Source organism: Pseudopodoces humilis, chromosome 12, assembly GCF_049639895.1.
Source record: "Pseudopodoces humilis isolate 2021_Gansu_Grassland_sample_001 chromosome 12, ASM4963989v1, whole genome shotgun sequence".
Classification (NCBI taxonomy): Eukaryota; Metazoa; Chordata; class Aves; order Passeriformes; family Paridae; genus Pseudopodoces; species Pseudopodoces humilis.
In genome coordinates this window covers 10,213,203-10,232,932 of record NC_142211.1, presented here as the reverse complement: position 1 = coordinate 10,232,932, position 19,730 = coordinate 10,213,203, and the positions used below count along the sequence as shown (strand labels likewise).

General features: G+C 42.1%; 1 protein-coding gene across 1 annotated transcript in view; it reads left to right on the top strand.

The window, feature by feature from the left end:
* Positions 1-19,730, top strand: part of LOC148183361 (zinc finger SWIM domain-containing protein 6-like) — a 262,132-nt gene that overhangs the window by 204,108 nt on the left and 38,294 nt on the right. The window contains exons 10-12 of the mRNA XM_088061497.1: positions 1,247-1,382; positions 10,366-10,523; positions 11,044-11,207. Of these exons, the coding sequence (XP_087917623.1) occupies positions 1,247-1,382; positions 10,366-10,523; positions 11,044-11,207 (458 nt within the window). The remainder of the gene's footprint in view (positions 1-1,246; positions 1,383-10,365; positions 10,524-11,043; positions 11,208-19,730) is intronic.

Sequence of the window (19,730 nt, the reverse complement as noted above, 5' to 3'; positions counted from 1 at the left end):
ACCAGTCAAAAACATTACTGAAACAGCTGTGCTGGTCTAAGTTGTTAACATCTCTCTCTCTCTCACGGAGTTCATCATCCCATGCAGCAGAAGTGGCTGAATAAATTTTGTGAGTACTCCTCATCTGCTTCAGTGAAGGGTCAGTCATGTTAGTTTGAACCACTGCTGGAAACTATGACACATGTGACTGCAATGAAGAAGTGTGCTCACACAGTCATTCATCCATCCAAGTGTGGTGGGTTGGAATCTCTAGTAGAGGAGGAAGTGGTAACTTCTAGGACTGCTGGTTGCTATTTGTGCAATAATTGTCCAGTAATACTTAATGTAAGATTCTTATTCTGTATCTTGTGATGTTTAACATCTGAACCTCTAGCCACTGAACTAAAAAACTACTTGACACAACGTTCCTATTAATAGGAATAACAGTCTTAAGGTTGCAGGAAAAATGCAAAAATAGAATTCCTATGCACTATGAATACTCAGAACTCAGCAAGCAGTTTCATGCAATTTTTCTTAAATTGTCATTTCTGTTGCCAGTCTTAACACCGGTGTTATGAAGCACTGCACTGAGTGTGAGCAAAATCTATTACCCTAACAATGGGAATAGTTTCCCCACAACAAATATAATTTTTAAGATTGTGTGGCTATAGTAGACTAATAAAAGCAGCTTTAATGCTAGATCTGACCTAGTCTTCTCTGGAGACCAAGTTTAGACCAAAGGGTTATTTAAATGCCTAATGTCAGGTGAGACATTAATAAGGATCAGGTGCTTCTGGACTGATTAGTCATTTAAATTCAATTAAAGATACCTGGTTTTCCACTGTAGCCACTTTTTCTTCCTGTGGATTTGTGATAACACAATTATGCACCAACAAAGGGTGCATAGGAATTCGTGTACATGATATAACTACACAGAGGCAAAGTTAGGATTATCACCTTCTATTTCGCATACCATAGATTTGCTGAATGAGCCCCATGGAGCCCTGAGACCATTCTGTCATTTATATGTGCATTGGTAGTGTGCTTAGTACTATATAATTTTCAATGTGTCTTGTTGTCTCAAAGAATAGATGGCATTTAATATACTTGTAATATATTTCACAGACATCAATAGAACTTTACCTTTTATACAGCAAGCTGTCTCTGATTACCAACTCTAACTCAAGGTGTAATGAATGGGTTCTAAAGGTCCAGAAGTTGAGTTTTAAGTCTTTAAAGACCGATATTCTCTTTTTCTTTCCCACAGCTGGACCATATAGTGGTTTAGGTGAAGTCATCCATCGAGACAGCGTTCCGATGCACACCTTTGCCAAGTATCTTTTCACCTGTCTCCTACCTCATGATGCTGAATTGGCATACAAAAGTGCACTCAGAGCCATGCGGTATGTATTCACAAGTCATCTAGAAAGAACACGAGTACCAGTTTGAAAAACAGGAAAAAGCTTGGTAGTCAAGACCTAGCCTTTTTTTCTAAAAGCATTGTTCTGTTTAAGGAGAAATTACTTTGGTTCTGTCATCTTTAAAAGCAATCGATGTCTGTTCTAGCTACAGTATAATTTATAAATGTACAATTAGCGTTTATATACAACTATAAAACAGCATTCTATGTTACAAATCCTTCTAGAATTCCACTACAGGGACTTGTGGTTTTGTATTGAACAACAGCTTTAGCACATATGTGTGTTCTTTTACTGATGTGGTTGCATGTGGATGCTAGTGGCAAGGAAATGAGGAAAAGAGGCATCTCACCAGCAGTCTTAGGATCATCCGCTGCTTAGCTGCTCCCCCCTTCCTCCCCCCTAATATACTGATCATGATGTCATATGGTCTGAAATATCTGGTTGGTCAGTTTGGATCACCTGTCTCAGCTGTGTCTCCTCCTAACTTCCCATGCACCCCCAGCCCCTCCCCAGCATGACAGTAGAAAAAGCAGCAAAGGCCTTGGCTCCATGTAGGTCCTTCTCAGCAATAACAAAAACATCTCTATATTATCAACCCTGTGTTCAGCACAAATCCAAAACACATGCCCATACCAGCCACTGGGAAGAAAATTAACTCTATCCCAGTCAAAACTAGCACACTCTAGAAAGCCAAATGAGGATAAAATAGTCCCATGTTCAAAGGACTAAATGGGAGGGCATGCATAAGAACAAAACATAGCTATCATCAAGTCATGCCAAAAGTCTGCTTAGCCTGTTTGGGTTTCTTTGCCACTGAGAGTGTCTAATAGTGGGTGTTAGGGAAGGAATGTAAGAAATATGAGAAGCAACTTTGCATACTTGCTGCCTAAAATTAGATTTTTTTTTAATTAGAATTTTTAGAATTAGAATTTTAAAAAGATCAATTTTATAAAGTACACTTGTGTCCTTGTATTCAATTTCAGGCACTACCTTAAAGTGTTTCTCAGAGATTGTGGGGAGTTTTACTCTTTAAACTAATCTACCGAGACCACATTGAAAGGTTAGAATAGACATCTATGAGTAGCTTTGCACACTGCACTGAATGCTTCAGTGAATGTTATGGCAACATGCCATTCCTCTTGAAGAAGTATTTGGGCTTTCCCCAGAAACAAACTGTCTTGGTTTGAAAAGACAGGTGTTTGTTAAGGAAGGCAGAAACTTTTCTTGAAATAGAAAAAACGTTGTCATGGGGTGACTTTACCTTTAAGATAGCTTTAGGAGCTAGGGAAGTTGAAGCTGCGAGAGGCTGATGGGAGTTTTTTCTTGTGACCAATTATGGGTCATTTCTGAGAATTAGCGGCGGTTTTAACCATTGAGAAGTGAGATCAACTTGTGAACACCACCTTAAAATGTAAAGCCAGCGTTCTCTTGCTCTCTTTGGTTTCCGGCTTTTGACAAGGTAACAGGGCTCTGTCTCGGCCTCCCCCACCCCCCAGTCCGGACAAGGCCGCAGAGGGCGGGGGGGAGAGAAATGGAGCTGGCCGGCCTGGCTTGGTTTGCAGTTTCTGCTGCTAAACTGAAACCTGACACCATGAACATCTGCAGCTTTTCCAAGACTTTAACTCTTTTACTACCTGGATGAGACTTACAGATTACTCCTTTTTCCCAGAGAGAGAGAAGGAAAAGAGAGAGAGAGATAACATGAAGAAGACATCATAAAACCATCAAAGACAGTGAAGAAAAGAGTTAAGTATTAGATGGAGAAGAGAGAATAAGGAGATGCTTTATAAGTTGAAATATCTTTCTGTTAAAGCTATGGAGATAGACAATAATGCTCTGAATAAAAGCTCATTTAATTCATCACAGAGTATATTGGGAGGAATGGAATGTTCAAAGTGTGGATTTTGAGCAAAAGGTGGAGTAATTGTGATACAATGAGGGGCTGGAACAGAGGGGGGAGAAGTAACAGTTGAAGATTTGGGGCCTTGAGAGTCAAAGAGAAAACTTCTGTTTCCAGGGAGGCTCACAGAGACAGATGAGAAGAACTTTTGCCTTTGAATAACTCATCCTTAAAATGACATCCCTAGACTCATGACCCATACACACCTCAGAGTGATGTGAAATGGGAGGAGTGAACTCTGATGACAGATTTCTGGGCAGCTGGCATCAGAAAAACAGAAAGCTATAACAGAACTAGTTTTCTTGTGAGAAACTCCATAGATTAGCAGAAGAAGACTTCTGTTTCTCTACAAAGGCTGATGAAAAGACTCTAGCAGGAATTGGGACTGTTTTAAACACCAAAGTTCCAAAGATTTTTGTCTCTATGTTGTCATGTAAACAAGGGAATGGTTAAGTAGTGGGGGAAGGAGGGGTTTTCTGGAGGTTTTATTTTGGTTTTCTTATTCTTGTAGTTTTGTTAATAAACTTTCTTTATTCCTTTTAAGTTTTAAGCCTGTTTTGCTCTTGTTCTAATCTATATCTCACAGCAAGAAATAAGTAAGTTTTCTAGTGATTTTTTAGTTGCTGCTTTAAAACCACGACACAAACGTAAACACCCCCCCACCCCCCCCCTGCTTCTGAATTATTATAATTTTGAAATTAAGGTGCTTTCAGGCAAAGATATGGGAATAGGAATAACAGTTCTTTACTAAGGAAATTAAAATAAAAATGCAGTAGTACAAAAAAACTAACAAAAAACAACTTACTGACAGAGAATATAACTTGACACGCTGTTGGTCAGGGTGTTGGTAATTGATTAAAGGGTGGCTGCAGTTTTCTTGGAGTGACGGATGTGGTTTTATTGAACCAATGATCTTGTAAAGGGTGTAGTTTTATTCTGAAGGTCTGGTGGTATAGATGGGTCTGGTCTTTCTTCTGGGAATTTAGTGGAGAAAGACTGCCTGTGGTGTTTTGAGTCTGATTACATTTAGGTAGGAATGCTTGGCTCCTCCCCCTGGGTAGAGTAGCTCACAATGGGATGATGTAATTTTATCAGTCATGCAGTGAGACATAATGGCCTATTAACAGAAGATATCCCCCAGTTATGAGGGATGGGTCATGAAAGTGATAAAGAACACTGCCTTACCTGGTTTTAACAGATGGTAATAGAATACATACTTTTGGTTACATTTTGCATTGCAACCCAAGACATTACATAACTGATAACTTCTTTTCTGTAAATTTCCTTTCTCAACTGGAAAAACAAGCAAGGCAGTGAAAAATCCAGATCTCTAGTTGATTATGGGGAGCTCCAGACATCTTTTGGCATGAAGCTGCCATCTCAGCCAAAGAAGTTACTTCTCAAACAGACCAGTATAAGAAAGAGTTGTCTGTTTCTATCTGGTAAAATCACAGGAGACATCAGCATAATGAGGGCTGTTCTCTATAGCTCTCTTGGCATCACTTTTAAGGCAGATGGGAATTCAGCTTTTTAATATTATTTACTTATGATTTTTTAATATTTTTAAATATATTTGGCACTCTTAAGAAATGTGGACTGCTATATTTAACTGCAGTGACAGAAGATACAGACACTTTCTATTCCATGTCTGTGTTCCTCAAAACTTCTCAAAAATTCTTATAAAGAATGTTGGTTACTTTTTCCATTCATGACAAAGTGATTCTTCAGTATACAAAGCACTCCTGATACAAACCAAATGAATCACTAACTAAATCTAAATGTTGTTTTGAGGGGGTAAGGAAGAAAGAAAACAGGAAGGTTGAATGTTGTAGTGGGTTGACGCTGACCAGACACCAAGCTTCCACCAAGGCCGCTCTCTCACTCCCCTCCACAGCTGGACAGGGGAGAGAAAATTTAACAAAGGGTTCATGGGTTGAGATAAGGACCGGGAGGGATTTCTCATCAAATACCATCATAGGCATAACGGGCTCAACTTAGAGATATGCATTGATTTAATTACACTAACAAAATCAGAGCAGGGTAATGAGAAGTAAAATAAAACTACCTACCCCACACCCCTCCCTCGTTCCAGCTCTGCTTCCTATCCCAGCAGTGCAAGGACACAGGGACTGGTGGTAGTGGTCAGTTCATCACTCGTGGCTTCTCCTGCTCTTCAGGGAGAGGAGTCATTCCCCTGCTCCACTGTGGGGTCCCTCCCATGGGAGACAGTTCTCAAACTTCTCCGATGTGAGTCCATCTCACGAGCAACAGTTCTCCGCAACCTGCTGCAGTGAGTCCATCCCACAGGCAACAGTCCTCCCCAAATTGCTGTAGCATGGGTCACTCTTCCATAGGGTGCAGTCCTTCAAGGACAGGCTGCTCCAGCATGGGAGCAGGGCCCCTGTCTCCATGGGACTCCCTTGGGGTCGCAGCCTCCTCTCAGGCATCTACCTGCTCTGGCATGGGGCTCCTTCATGGTTTGTGGGTGGACCTCTGCATCCCCATGGGCCTCCATGGGCTGCAGAGGAACAGCCTGCTTTACCATGTTCTTCACCATGGGCTGCAGAGGAATCACAGCTCAGGTGCCTGGAGCACCTCTTCCCCTTCCTTCCCCTCCTTCTTCACTGACCTTGGTGTCTGCAGAGTTGTTCTTCTCACATGTTCTCACCCCCCTCTTCTCTGGCTGAAATTACAACTGAGCAACAATTTCTGTTTTTCTCCTTAAATATGTTACCACCACTTCTAATCGACTCACCATTGGTCAGTGGCACGTCCATCTTTGGAGCGACCAGGGATTGGCTTTGCTGGATGTTGTGGAAGCTTCTAGCAGCTTCTCACAGAAGCCACCCTGTAGCCCACTCACTACCAAAACCTGGCTGTGCAAACCCAATAGAAATGTATGTCTCATGTTTGTAAGGTGGAATGGATTAGAAGAGGGAAATTTAACCACCTCTTCCTTTATGGCATGGCTAAAATGTTTCCACATAGAAATCTTCATGGTTGCTCATGCTTTTAGAAGTGGAGCATATTTCTTTCTTCACTTGAATATTTATGGAAGAAGCTAACTTCCCAAGTCAACAACTAGTTGCTCTCCAGACCTAAGTGTTTAGTGTCAGTCTACACAGGTCATTGACCTATGATGGCAACTGTGGAGTATTTTGCCTCTCTACATTCAACATCATCTGTTGCCATTTTTTTTTATTTTTTAATTGTCTTTTAGCGTGTGGAACACTCAGTGTGAAATCAATAGAATCTGAGACCATAAGGCCTTTCAGGCATGCACCTCAGGGCTGCAAGGACAGGGTGTGTTATCCTTGATGGTCACTTTTGTCTACAGTTCTCTGCTTGCAGCACTGAAACATATGGAGTACAGCCTTGGAGAATGTGGATCTGCAGTGACCTAGTTGACTGTTCACGTGTAATGTGAACTCAAATGTTTGGCTTTGTTTGGCTGATTCCCTGTTAAGCCTGAATTTCAACCCAGGCTTTGTGAGTCAGCCTTTAATGGTGATGTTTAATCACAAAGCAGCTTTGCTAAAACCTAGCTAAATAATTGATGATTTAAAGGGCAAAAACGTGAAGAATGCTAAATCTGCTCGCGCTTGTTATAATGTTCCCTAATCTTGCCAAAATTGCATGAAAGCCATCAATTCACAACAGCATTTCTTTTCACAGCAAGGGAACATAGAAGCTGACAATGAAATTCAAAGTGACAAGAGATTTTCCTTTCATGATCTTTGTCTCTTTGCTGATACTCATAACCTAATAATCCTTTTTGCATTATGTTAGGATTTTTCCTGTTTGTTGAAACAATTTAATAATGCATTTTTTTTCTCCCCCCTCTGTGCTTGGAAAAAATCAGCTGGGGAATTTATATGTATTTTATTTTTACATATATAAAGCTATATAGAGGTGTCTCAGTAGTACTAGGGAAGAAATTTGACTCTTGATACAAAACAAAAGGGAAGTATCTTTTTCATATTAACATTCACATTATTATTGGTAGACTACAGTTTAAGGACTTTTAAAATTGCTTCATATTTGAACAGCAAAATGTCTTTTTTGGTATGTCTGAATTTATTGCAAAGTCAAATACCTTATGACTTGTTGAATATCCTTCTCCCTTACTTTGAGCATATGCAAGTGAAGAAAGTATATTCCAAATATTGGAAAATACTTACATGTTCTCAGTATGATGGAGAACTACTCTCCTTCCTGAGGACTGTGGTTCAAAGACTGAAACAAGGCAGAGGAAAAAAGCTTCAACTCTATGGATGATGCAGAAAGTCTCTACTGCCTTAGCTAGTGAATGGCTGTCATGGTTTAACCCCAGCCAGCCACCAAGCCCCACACAGTCGCTTGCTCATTCCCCCACCAGCAGGATCAGGGAGAGAATCCTAAGGGTAAAAGCAAAATAATTCCTGTGTTAAGATAAAGACAGTTTAACAGGTAAAGCAAAACACATGAACACAAGCAAAGCAAAGCAAGAAATTAATTCACTGCTTCCTGTTGCAATCAGCAACCTCAGGATCACATCCAAAGAAGCCGCAGGATTCTGGGGACCAGCATAGAACACCAACAAGACGGGCTCCCGGTTCATGAAACCATTTATTCAGCATGGGAACAAACTCAGGTCCAGAACAGAGAGCCCCGAACAGAGGCCGAGCAGGGGTTCTTGAGAGACAGAACTTTTGTGGGTTTCCACCCTTGAGGGTGGAGTTCAGGGTCAGGGACCACTAGAAACACAAGGGAGAAACCCCCAGGGACTCAAACCCAATCAGAACACCTGGGCTGCCCTTCACAAGGGGTTTGGGGTGGGACAATGTAACTCTTTGTCTCCCCTGAGGCACGCTGCCACATCTGCTCCTTTTTTATTATTATTTTTTTTTTCCAATTTAATTAGGAGCTTAAAATGTTTCCAAAACATACACCTTAAAATCTCACCTCCTCCACAGAGCACCTGCTTTGCTTTGTGGGACACTAAAAACTCAATAACAAAACACATTAAGCAAACAAACAAACAAAAAAACCAAAATTAAAAACAAACACTTAAATCTTGGTAAACAGTGATGGTACTCAATACAAATACAATGGTTTTTTAGTTCAGTCTCTTCCAGTTTAGGATTTTCTTTCAGGAAGGGTGCAGCTCTTAGATCTCCTCTCACGAGGGGCAGAGTTCTTCGATCTCCAGCTTCGGCTCTGGTCTCGTGGGTGTGGGCATCGCCACTTTAGATGTTCTTGGTGAAACGCTGGCTTTGGGAGATCAGGTTACAGTTTCGATCTCCCCAGAGGAGGTGTTGCCCATGATGGAAAAGGCACAGCCCCCAGGGGTGGAACAGCCAAACAAAGGGCTGGGACCGAAGCAGAAGTTACTGGGGGAAGGGAAGATTCGGGGCTGGAAAAGAAGGAGCAAGGTGGGAAACAAGGGATCCCAAGCCACGTGGCCGGCGCCATCTTGGGAAGGGGGGGAATCCGGGACGGACTTTCCCGGACCGGGAACGGGGAATATGGAAAGACGGGGTGAAGTAGGACACGGAACGGCGGGCAGATGGCAGCAGACCCGCATCACTCTGGATGTTCTCCATCCCCTGCCTGCCTTCAGGAAAACAGGGGATGGGATGGCAGAAAGACACAGGGGTGACGGGGAGACAGCAGCAGCCCCGAGCCATCTTGGCTTTTTTCACCCTTTGTCCTGCCCTTAGGAACATAGGAGAGGGGAAGGTACAGGGAGGTATACACCAAAAAATGAGGAACTTCACAGAAAACAAAAAATAGTCCACAGAAAGAACCATACCGTCCATAATCGTCCATAATATTAATATCGTCCATAATCGTCCATAAAGGTCCTTCCCATGTATATAAAAAAAAACAAAACCGTCCATAATACGTCTCGTTGGGTGATGTTAGATGTTTGTCCCAGCGTTCTGGTCTCGCGACTCCCCCACTTCCGTAAGCCCTTTTCTTCCCCCATGCCCGAGGCACTCTCAACCAAGCCTTCCTGCCAGGTACTCTCGAGTCCTCCTCTCTAAGGCGGGGTCTCGCCGGCTCTCAAGCCATTAGCCGGGGACTTACAGGGTGTCCATGGAGCCGGGTCCTGCTGTTCTCTTGCTGCTTCACTGGATGCCACGCATTCTCTCACCATATGTTGCAGTCAGCAACCTCAGGATCACGTCCAAAGAAGCCGCAGGATGCTGGGGACCAGCATGGAACACCAACAAGATGGGCTCCCGGTTCATGAAACCATTTATTCAGCATGGGAACAAACTCAGGTCCAGAACAGAGAGCCCCGAACAGAGGCCGAGCAGGGGTTCTTGAGAGACAGAACTTTTGTGGGTTTCCACCCGAGGGTAGAGTTCAGGGTCAGGGACCACTAGAAACACAACAAGGGAGAACCCCCCCAGGGACTCAAACCCAATCAGAACACCTGGGCTGCCCTTCACAAGGGGTTTGGGGTGGGACAATGTAACTCTTTGTCTCCCCTGAGGCACGCTGCCACAGCTTCCCATGGGTAGTCAGGTGTTCAACCATCTCCAGGAAAGCAGGGCTCATGACACACAACAGTGACTTGGGAAGACAAACGCCATCACTCCAAGCATCTCATCCCCTTCCTCCTTCTTCCTCTCACTTTATATAATGAGTATGAGGCCATACGGTCTGAAATATCCCTTTGATCAGTTTGGGTCACCTGTCCCGGCTGTGTCTCCTCCCAACTTCCCATGCACCTCCAGCCTCCTCGCCAGCTTGGCAGTGCAAAGAGCAGCAAAGGCCACAAATCCAAAACATAGCCCCATACTAGCCACCATGAAGAAAATTCACCCTTTCTCAGCCAAAACTAGCACAATGGCTTAATTGTCCTGTGAATTCTTACAGATGCCTGCTGATGTAGGCAAGTTTGACAAATGGACTTTTAAGATTCCCCAAGAAAATAAGTGGTTTTCCAATATCTTTATACCCAAAACTGCACATTTAATAAGCAAGGTCAAGTGTTCTTGCAGCTTTAGTTTTACCTATGAGTAACCTAATATAATAATGATTTGATGAAAGAGTATTTCTTTCTTATTCCAGGTTGCTAGTATTGGAATCTATGGCTCCTTTAGGAGATACATCCCGTCCACACCACATTGCGTCAGTTGTTCCAAACCGGTATCCTCGCTGGTTCACCCTAAGTCACATTGAATCCCAGCAGTGTGAGCTGGCATCTACCATGCTGACAGCAGCCAAAGGTACATTGCTGTCAATTACGTACTCAACTAAGTGTATGCTTTTACTCTTTCATAAAATAAACAGATTATAAAACTTGTGTTTAGGAATTCAAATTGCAGTCTGACAGGAGCTTGAAATGGGAAAAACTGAACTGACTTAAACTTGTCACTTAATTTTCTAGAAAAGTGGTTAAACTAGCTAGATAATAGCCAGATGGGCTTGATTTGAGGCTGATGAGACAGCTTTTTGTTCTTCTGACACAATATAGACTGTGAAACCCAGGAGTAGACAAATCACTTCTAAAATTCACAGATCAGGATGACTTTTGGCCATGTACTACACTAACACAATCAGGCACTAGATGAATTTGTGGTCTTATATCTGTTGTTCATGTAATTTCATTATGGAAAGTTTATAAAATCAAAATGTGCATAACTGAAACATTGTACTATTTTGTAGCAAAGGCAAGTTCAATTATAATGCATTTCTGTATGTTTTGGAAGCTTGTTCTGATTTGGTGATTCTGTTTACACCTTGCAGGTGATGTTCAGAGGCTGGAAACAGTGTTAGAATCCATTCAGAAAAATATCCACTCCTCATCACACATCTTCAAACTTGCCCAGGATGCATTTAAAATAGCAACGCTCATGGACACCTTGCCAAACATCACTCTTCTGAAAGTTTCTCTGGAGTTGGGCCTTCAGGTATTTCCTTCGTTCATTATTGCTACAGTAGAAGACAGGAATTTGACCCTGTGTTGGTGGGTACAGTTCTTTAAGTCACTGAGTAGCCTCTCAAAGACCCTCTTTGGGCTTTGTCTAGATTTTTTTGATTCTGTTTTCTGATGTAAAGGACAGTTAACTGGTAAATACAAAGCAAGGATCTGTGCAGTCCCTTTGTGCCATTTGAGTAGAAGAGAGAGCTTGGAGCAGCTGGCTGCAAGGCATTCCTCTGTTCAGGGGTAAGAAAGGACCAATGCAATGGGTTTGGGAGTATATGTAGGGATGGCTAGAGAGCAAAATTATTCTGCTTGCCAGAAATAATAGTATCATAGAATAGTTTGGGTTGCAAGGGACCTTTAAAGGTCATCTAGTCCAACCCCCTTGCAATCAGCAGGGACATCTTCAACTAGATCAGGTTGTTCAGAGCCCTGTCCAACCTTACTGTGAATATTTCCAGGGATGGGGCATCCACCACCTCTCTGGGCAACCTATGCCAGTGTTTTGCTACCTTGATTTAAAAAAACTTCTTCCTTGTATCTAGTTTGAATCTACTCACTTTCAGGTTAAAACCATCAGCCCTTGTCCTACTGTTACAGGCTCTACTAAAGTCTGTCCCCATCCTTCTTATAAGCCCACTTCAAGTACTGAAAGGCAGCAATGAGGTCTCCCCAGATCCTTCTCTTCTCCGGACTCAACAGCCCCAACTCTCTCAGCATTTCCTGATAGGAGAGGTGTTTCATCCCTCTAATCATCTATATATATCCCTCCTCTGGACTTTCTTTTGCAGGTCTTTTCCATGGCGAGAGGTTTCCTGTCATTCCTCCCATTTTCCCTTCCTTTACCTCAAATGACACTTGATAGGTACTTGATGAATTACTAGAGGAAGCCAAGGTCAATCTTAATGACTTGTTTCAAGGCAGACTGTACCAACAGCAGCCCGCTCACTTCTTTCATCAAATCCTGCACTCCACAAGCTGTGGAATGGTTATCTGTATTGGTCTCAGCTTGATGTGTGCAAGAATCTCAGATCAGTTTTTGGACTCTTATGAGAGACTTCACATGTTGAAAGGAGACAGATAAGTTTTTAGGTATCTGGAGTAATATTGCCTTACACTGATGAATCTTTGGGTTTGCACAGTTCACTTCAACAAAAATAAATATCTTCCTCCCTCTTCATGGAGTTCTTAAAACAAGAAAAAACAAAAACTCAAAAAATTAAAAGATCAGAAAACCATTTATTACTCTGCTTCAGTAAACAAATATAAGACTTCTGGGGAAAGGATATTATCCTGGTTGCTTCTCATGACAAAGAAAGCTACTATTTGACTATTCTAGATTTTCAGAAGCTAAGGTCAGAAAGCTGAGATTATGTGCTTTGTTAGCCTTTCCTATTCTGAAGATTGCTGTGGAAATCTGCTCTCTTTTTTTTCTTTCACATAACATTTCTGGCTTAAATGTTTGTTTACTTGAGAAAGATCCTTATGATTGACTTGAATGTCACCTCAAGCATTTACCAAGTATCATTCAGTGGTAGCAGCACACTTGGGATATCACTGTGTTCATGGATACCCCTGTGTGGATAATGGTGTCATCAGAATGTCTTCAGTAAGATCTAGTGAAAGAAATATCATGAACCTGTATGTCGGGATGTGACACTGGTGGATTCTTTTCCCCAGGACTGAGATTGACGAAAGAGAGGCTGTTTTCTCATGTTTGGGCTTGGTTGTTTATTCTTTCCTTATCTATATTACATATATACAGAATACAAGGAGCTACATACACTAAGATAGAGAGGTGCAAAATGGCTAATGAAGAACCTCTTCAAGGTTCTTTATATGTCTATTTGTCCAATTAACAAGTGCCAAGTAAGTAGTTTTTTCTTAGTGACCCAATGACCCGACGCCTGTGTGCTGCACTGTGGTATTTTCTATCCAATCACTCATTATTACCCAAAAACCCTTAGAAGAAGAAGATGAAGAAGGAAGAAGAAGGAGAAAGGGACAACGCCTTAAATCCTCCATGTTGTCTCTTATTTTCTAAAATAGCTTAAACTCTCTCACCCAGCGACTTAAGAAAACTCTATCTAACCTACACACTCACATTCCCAGTTTCTCTACTTAACTTTTAAAGTTGTCTCCATGGTGTTATGTGAAACTCAGTGCTCTCTTGGGTGTCAGAGCCAGGCATCACAGATAAGGACACATATTCTATACCTCTGACCCCAACACCTGTACTCTCTCATAAATCCAGTGTTTGGAATAAACCGGTATAGAACATGCCCACTGTCAGCCCCAAGCTTACTAAGGTGTTTTAAAAACCTTAAACATAGTTTGCTTTCCAGAAGGAAGATGCATATCAGTTTTCTGGTAGTAACTTACAGCTGTATAGGTTTCCACAGTAACATTTTTCCTCTAGAAGTCTTACAGTGTTAGCAATGTCTTCAGTGGCTTTCCCCTCTCCGGCCTTCCGACCTAATGGCAATTAAATTGTCTATGTTCACTGTCTAGTAACTGACTGCTTATGACATCTGCCCTATAAAACTCTATTTCTCCCCTCACATGACAAACTAAACAGCAGTGTCCTCACCAGGTGTTGTGGTTTTAAAGCAGTAACTAAAAAAATTACTTATTTCTTGTTGTGAGATATGGATTAGAACAAGAGCAAAACAGGCTTAAAATTTAAAAGGAATAAAAGAAAGTTTATTAACAAAACTACAAGAATAAAAACACCAGAATAAACTTCCAGAAAACCCTTTTATCCCCCACTACTTAACCATTCTCTTGTACATGTGACAACATAGAGACAAAAAAAACTTTGGAACTTTGGTGGTTAAAACAGTCCCAATTCCTGCTAGAGTCTTTTCATCAGCCTTTGTAGAGAACAGAAGTCTTCTTCTGCTAATCTATGGAGTTTCTCACAAGAAAACTAGTTCTGTTATAGTTTTCTATTTCTCCGATGCCAGCTGCCCAGAAATCTGTCATCAGAGTTCACTCCTCCCATTTCACATCACTCTGAGGTGTGTATGGGCCATGAGTCTAGGGATGCCATTTTAAGAATGAGTTATTCAAAGGCAAAAGCCTTCTTCATTTGTCTCTGTGAGCTTCCCTGGAAACAGTTTTCTCATTGCCTCAAAACAGCCTCAAATCTTCACCTCACTCTGTTCTAGCACCTCACTGTATCACAATTACTCTCTCTTTTGCTCAAAATCTACACTTTGAACCCTCCATTCCTCCCAATATACTCTGTCATGAATGAAAGGAGTCTTTTCAAAACACTATTGTCCATCTCCATAGCTTTAACAGAAAGATATTTCAACTTATAAAGCATCTCCTTATTCTCTCTTCTCCATCTAAAACTTAACTCTTTACCTCACTGTTTTTGGTGGTTTTATGATGTCTTCTTCATGTTGATTGTCTCTCTCTCTGTCTCTCTGGGAAAAAGGAGTAATCTGTACGTTTTATCCAGGTAGTAAAAGAATTAAAGTCTTAGAAAAGCTGCAAGAGTTCATGGTGTCAAGTTTCAGTCCAGCAGCAGAAACTGCAAACTAAGCCAAGCTGGCCGGCTCTGTTTGTCTTCCCCCCCCCCCCCCCCCCCCCGCCCCGTCTTCTGCAGCCTTGTCTGGCCTGGAGGGGGGGGGAGGAGGCCAAGACAGAGCCTTGTTACCTTGTCAGAAGCAGGAAACACAAAGAGAACAAGAGAGCTTTGACTGTACATCTTAAGGGGGTGTTCACAAGTTGATCTCACTTTTTAATGGTCAAAACTGATGTCAGTTCTTAGAAGTGACTGATAATTGGTCAGGAGGAAAGACTCCCATCAGCCACCAGCAGCTTCAACTTCCTTAGCTCCCAAACCCACCTTAAAGGTAAAGCCACCCCATGACACCAGGCTAACTTGTCATTGTTGGGCTGAGGAGGTGATAACAACAATTTCACATCTCCGTCACTGAGATTTCCATGACAGAAAAGCCTCTTATATTGGTCTAGATTTGGGAGTAATATTTGGACTCCTGGGTTCCTTCTCCTTATTTCCAATGGCAACATGTGTTATGTGACTCAGCAGAGGGAAGGCATTTAAACTAGCTGTGGAAAATGTGACCAAATGGACATAGAGCATCTCAGGTATATTCTGTCCTTCAGAATCTTACTGGTGCAGGCACTGAGATCTGCAGGTACAGGAGGGGCTTCTGTTTCTACATTTACCTGCTGCATGCTACATCACTGACATTAAGTGTTACCACACACATGCAGACAGGTACTGCTGACAGAACTGCTGAGCAAGTTAGTGCAGGTGATTGATTGCTTGATGCATATTTGGAGAGTGTCCTGGTTTTAACACCAGCCAGAAGTTAAACTCCAAATAAGCCACGCCCCTTCCCTCATTCTGCCCAGTAAGGGAGGGACAAAAGCAGAGACTATTGTTTGAGATAATTTACAGAAAGCACAACACAATGGAATAAGACACACACAATAACAACAGCAATGTGGATAGCAAAAGTATACAAAAAGAGAAGGTGTTTTACCTACAAAAAGGTGTTCATTGCCATGTTGGGCTGTTACAGGCTCCTTAGGAGGGATGGGCAGGGCAGGTAAGGCAGGGGGTAGCTGACTGTGTAATGAAGGGGATGGAGTGTATGGAGCTGTTGTGAATGAGTGTTTTAAGGTCACTTAAAGAATCACTGGCAAAGGTATCAACAAAAACAAGTTTCATATAAAAACAACAGCATGACAAAGTTTGTGGCAAGGTTCACTCTACAACTTACTAGATGGATAAAACACACAGAGAAAAAAGCAAACAAAAATCCAAAATCAATCAATCAAAACCAAAATAAATCCAAAACTATCTACGTGGAGGCTGGTGTGGGGGCGGGGGGGGCAGACAAAAGGATAGGAAAGGGTAAAGATAAAAAGGAATGAAGTCTAAAGGCCCAACAGCACTTAATTTAACTTAAACTTAGCAGCACTTAACATCATTTAACTTAACCAATTACTTAAGTCAAAGAATTTAGCAAAAGATTCATGCAGAATTTACTATACCACAACAGTAACTCACAGGCCTAACTTACAAATCTGATGTACTTGAGAATCTAGGAGAGCAGCATTCCTGGTACATTTGCTATAGCATATTCACACTCTCACACACACAGACATAGAGACTGTACAAGGCACCTGTTAAAAATTCCCATCTAATTCAGTGAAATACTCACTTCAGATGCCTTTGCATCTTCTCAGCGGGTGCAGGGTTGACCCTTGAGGAGCGGGAGTATCAGCCAAGGATCCACTGTAATCATTTGGCAATCCTCCGAGTATAGCAAATTTGAGTTTGCTGACTCTGAAAGGCTCCACTCAGTGGGAGGTTGCTGGTTGCAGCCCACTGCAGTCTGGGAAAGCTCAAAGGCTCCCACTTTAGACTGCTGTTTATAGGCCCACAAGACAGTGGGCTTTGGTCATAGTAATTTTCCATCCTGGCCTCAATTCAGGTCAGTAACTTTCTTTGAAAGTTTGAGAAAAAAATATTACTCACTTTGGTTGCTATTGCTGCTGAACAAGTTATATTTCATTAAGAAAGAGTCTATGCAGCAGTAGGGGAAGATGTTGGAAAATTCTTTTAGCTATAGCACTGTATTGGGTCTGACGTAAAGTTCACAGCACTTACAGTGCTGTGCTTTGCATTAGTAGCTGAATGGGTATTGATAAAAGACTTTCCTTTCCTTTCCTTTCCTTTCCTTTCCTTTCCTTTCCTTTCCTTTCCTTTCCTTTCCTTTCCTTTCCTTTCCTTTCCTTTCCTTTCCTTTCCTTTCCTTTCCTTTCCTTTCCTTTCCTTTCCTTCCCTTTCCTTCCCTTCCCTTCCCTTCCCTTCCCTTCCCTTCCCTTCCCTTCCCTTCCCTTCCCTTCCCTTCCCTTCCCTTCCCTTCCCTTCCCTTCCCTTCCCTTCCCTTCCCTTCCCTTCCCTTCCCTTCCCTTCCCTTCCCTTTCCCTTCCCTTCCCTTCCCTTCCCTTCCCTTCCCTTCCCTTCCCTTCCCTTCCCTTCCCTTCCCTTCCCTTCCCTTCCCTTCCCTTCCCTTCCCTTCCCTTTCCCTTCCCTTCCCTTCCCTTCCTTCCCTTCCCTTCCCTTCCCTTCCCTTCCCTTCCCTTCCCTTCCCTTCCCTTCCCTTCCCTTCCCTTCCCTTCCCTTCCCTTCCCTTCCCTTCCCTTCCCTTCCCCTCCCTTCCCTTCCCTTCCCTTCCCTTCCCTTCCCTTCCCTTCCCTTCCCTTCCCTTCCCTTTCTCTGTAATAAAACTGCCTTCTCTCACCCTGATGGTTGTTCTCCACCTTATTCTCTCCCCTCTTCCACTGGGAAAGGGAATGATAGAGCAACTTAGTGGGCACCTGGCACTGAGCCAAGGTCAACCCCCTACAAGCACAATTGTATATGATCCTTATATCCATGGTTAATGCTTAGTTTGGTACCATGCAGTGCTTAGTACAAATGCCAGAGATTATGTGGTCTTGTGTTACCTCCCTATATTTGTGACTAATAGTCTTGTGCTAGCTAATGCTTCCTTGTTTACTTATATTAGTGATTAATATGTAGTGGCAGATGTCTTAGTTTCGAGAACAGAGATAGAGTGCCAGAGCAAAGAATGGTAAGAAAAATGCATCATAACCTGACCACATATTTGAGATACTCTCAAGAAAAGATTCATCAGAAAGATCCGGGACCATTAAAGGGATTTTGAGGAATGGGATGTTCCCAAATGACCACCAAAGACCCTCCAAAGGCCCCTACTCATATACAAATAAGTTCACATAAATAATTAGCATATATGCATGTATTCAGGAAATGTAATGAATATGTAATAGAAATGTGATGAATATGTATTAGTTTCATTATATAAGCAGGCCTGTTCGGTTGCTGCTTACACATGCTTTGAAGAGAAATCCCCATGCATCCAGTGCAGTTAATAATGTGTCTTGGCTTGAAAAGACAGGTTCCTGCTAAGGAAGGCAGAAACCTCCCTTGAAATGGAAAAATGTAAACCCTCCCCCCTCCGAATTATTATAATCTTGAAATCAAGGGTCTCTCAGGCAAAGATATGGGAATAGGAATAACAGTTCTTTACTAGAAAAATTAAAATAAAAATGCAGTAGTACAAAAAGAGAAAACCAACAAAAAAAAGAATCCACTGACAGAATACAACCTGACACCCTGTTAGTCAGGGTGTTGGTAGCAGTCCAATTAAGTGGTGGTTGCAGTCCTCCTGGAGTGACAGATGTGGTTCTGTTGAAGTAATGATCTTGTAAAAGGCATAGTTTTCCTCTGAAGGTCCGGTGGTATAGATTGGTCCAGTCTCTCCGCTCTGAAAATTCAGTGGAGAATATACATGTTTAGATGCTTGGCTCCTCCCCCTGGATGGAGCATCTCACAATGGGATGATGTAATTTTATCAGTTATGTAATGAGACTCAATGGCCCAATAACAGAAGATATCCCCTTGGAGAGGGAGGATGGGTCTTGGAAGAGATAAAGAAAACTGCCCCACCTGATTTCAACAGATAGTAATAGAATATATGCTTTTGGCTACATCTTGCATTGCAACCCAAGACATAATGTCAGCTTTCTAACCAAACAAATTGGTTGGAGAGTTTATTTCCTAGTTTTTGGTGAGAGTTTTGTAAAACTTTTGTTTTAAAGTTTTGTAAAACTTCTGTTTTAAAGTTTTGTAACATGGTGACATTTTTCAGTATTTCTAAAGAAGTTGGAAATCCCACAAAGAAGGTGCACTTATGCAGAAGGAGGATGAATTCATCACTTTCCTTGCCAATAATGTCCAGATGTTTCTGTCTTCCTCTCACTGAGGTAACATGGGCTGAAGACCATTGGCATTAACCCTTGTTATTCCAGTCCACAAAACTACAATCAACAAAATTTATGTTTGGTTAACTTGAGGTACACAGGTTCCATGGCTTCAGCAGTCCTTTCTGGTGCTGGCAATGGCTTGATTTCACTGTAGTAGATCCACAAATCTACTCCTTGCACCTTCACAGCAATTAGCAGCACTTAATATGGTTCCTTCCACTTTTGTTGGAGAGGTTTTTCAGTCCAGGTTTTGAGGTACACCCAGTCTCCAGGTTGGTAAGGATGGACTGATATGTCCAATGTTCTGGGTGCTTCCAGCAGAGCATATCTGTGGAGAGAAAACAACACCTTCCCTGGGGATATAGTGTATTCTGTTAGACTCTGATCCCCACTGATTTGGATATTCCCTTTGCTTTCTGTAACCTGATATGGTCGCTTGTACAGTATTTCCTATGGGTTCACCTTTTCTTTGAATGTAGTTCTAATTCATACCCTCAGTAAGGCCAAGGGAAGGGTGTCTGGCCTTTTAAAATATGATTCCTGTCAAACCTTGCTAATTTGTCTCTTTATACTCTGATTCATCCTTTCTACTTTCCTGCTTGGCCATGGGGTGTGAAAGTTCCATTTCACCCCTAACATTTTAGCTGGGCTTTGAACTATTAGCAATGAA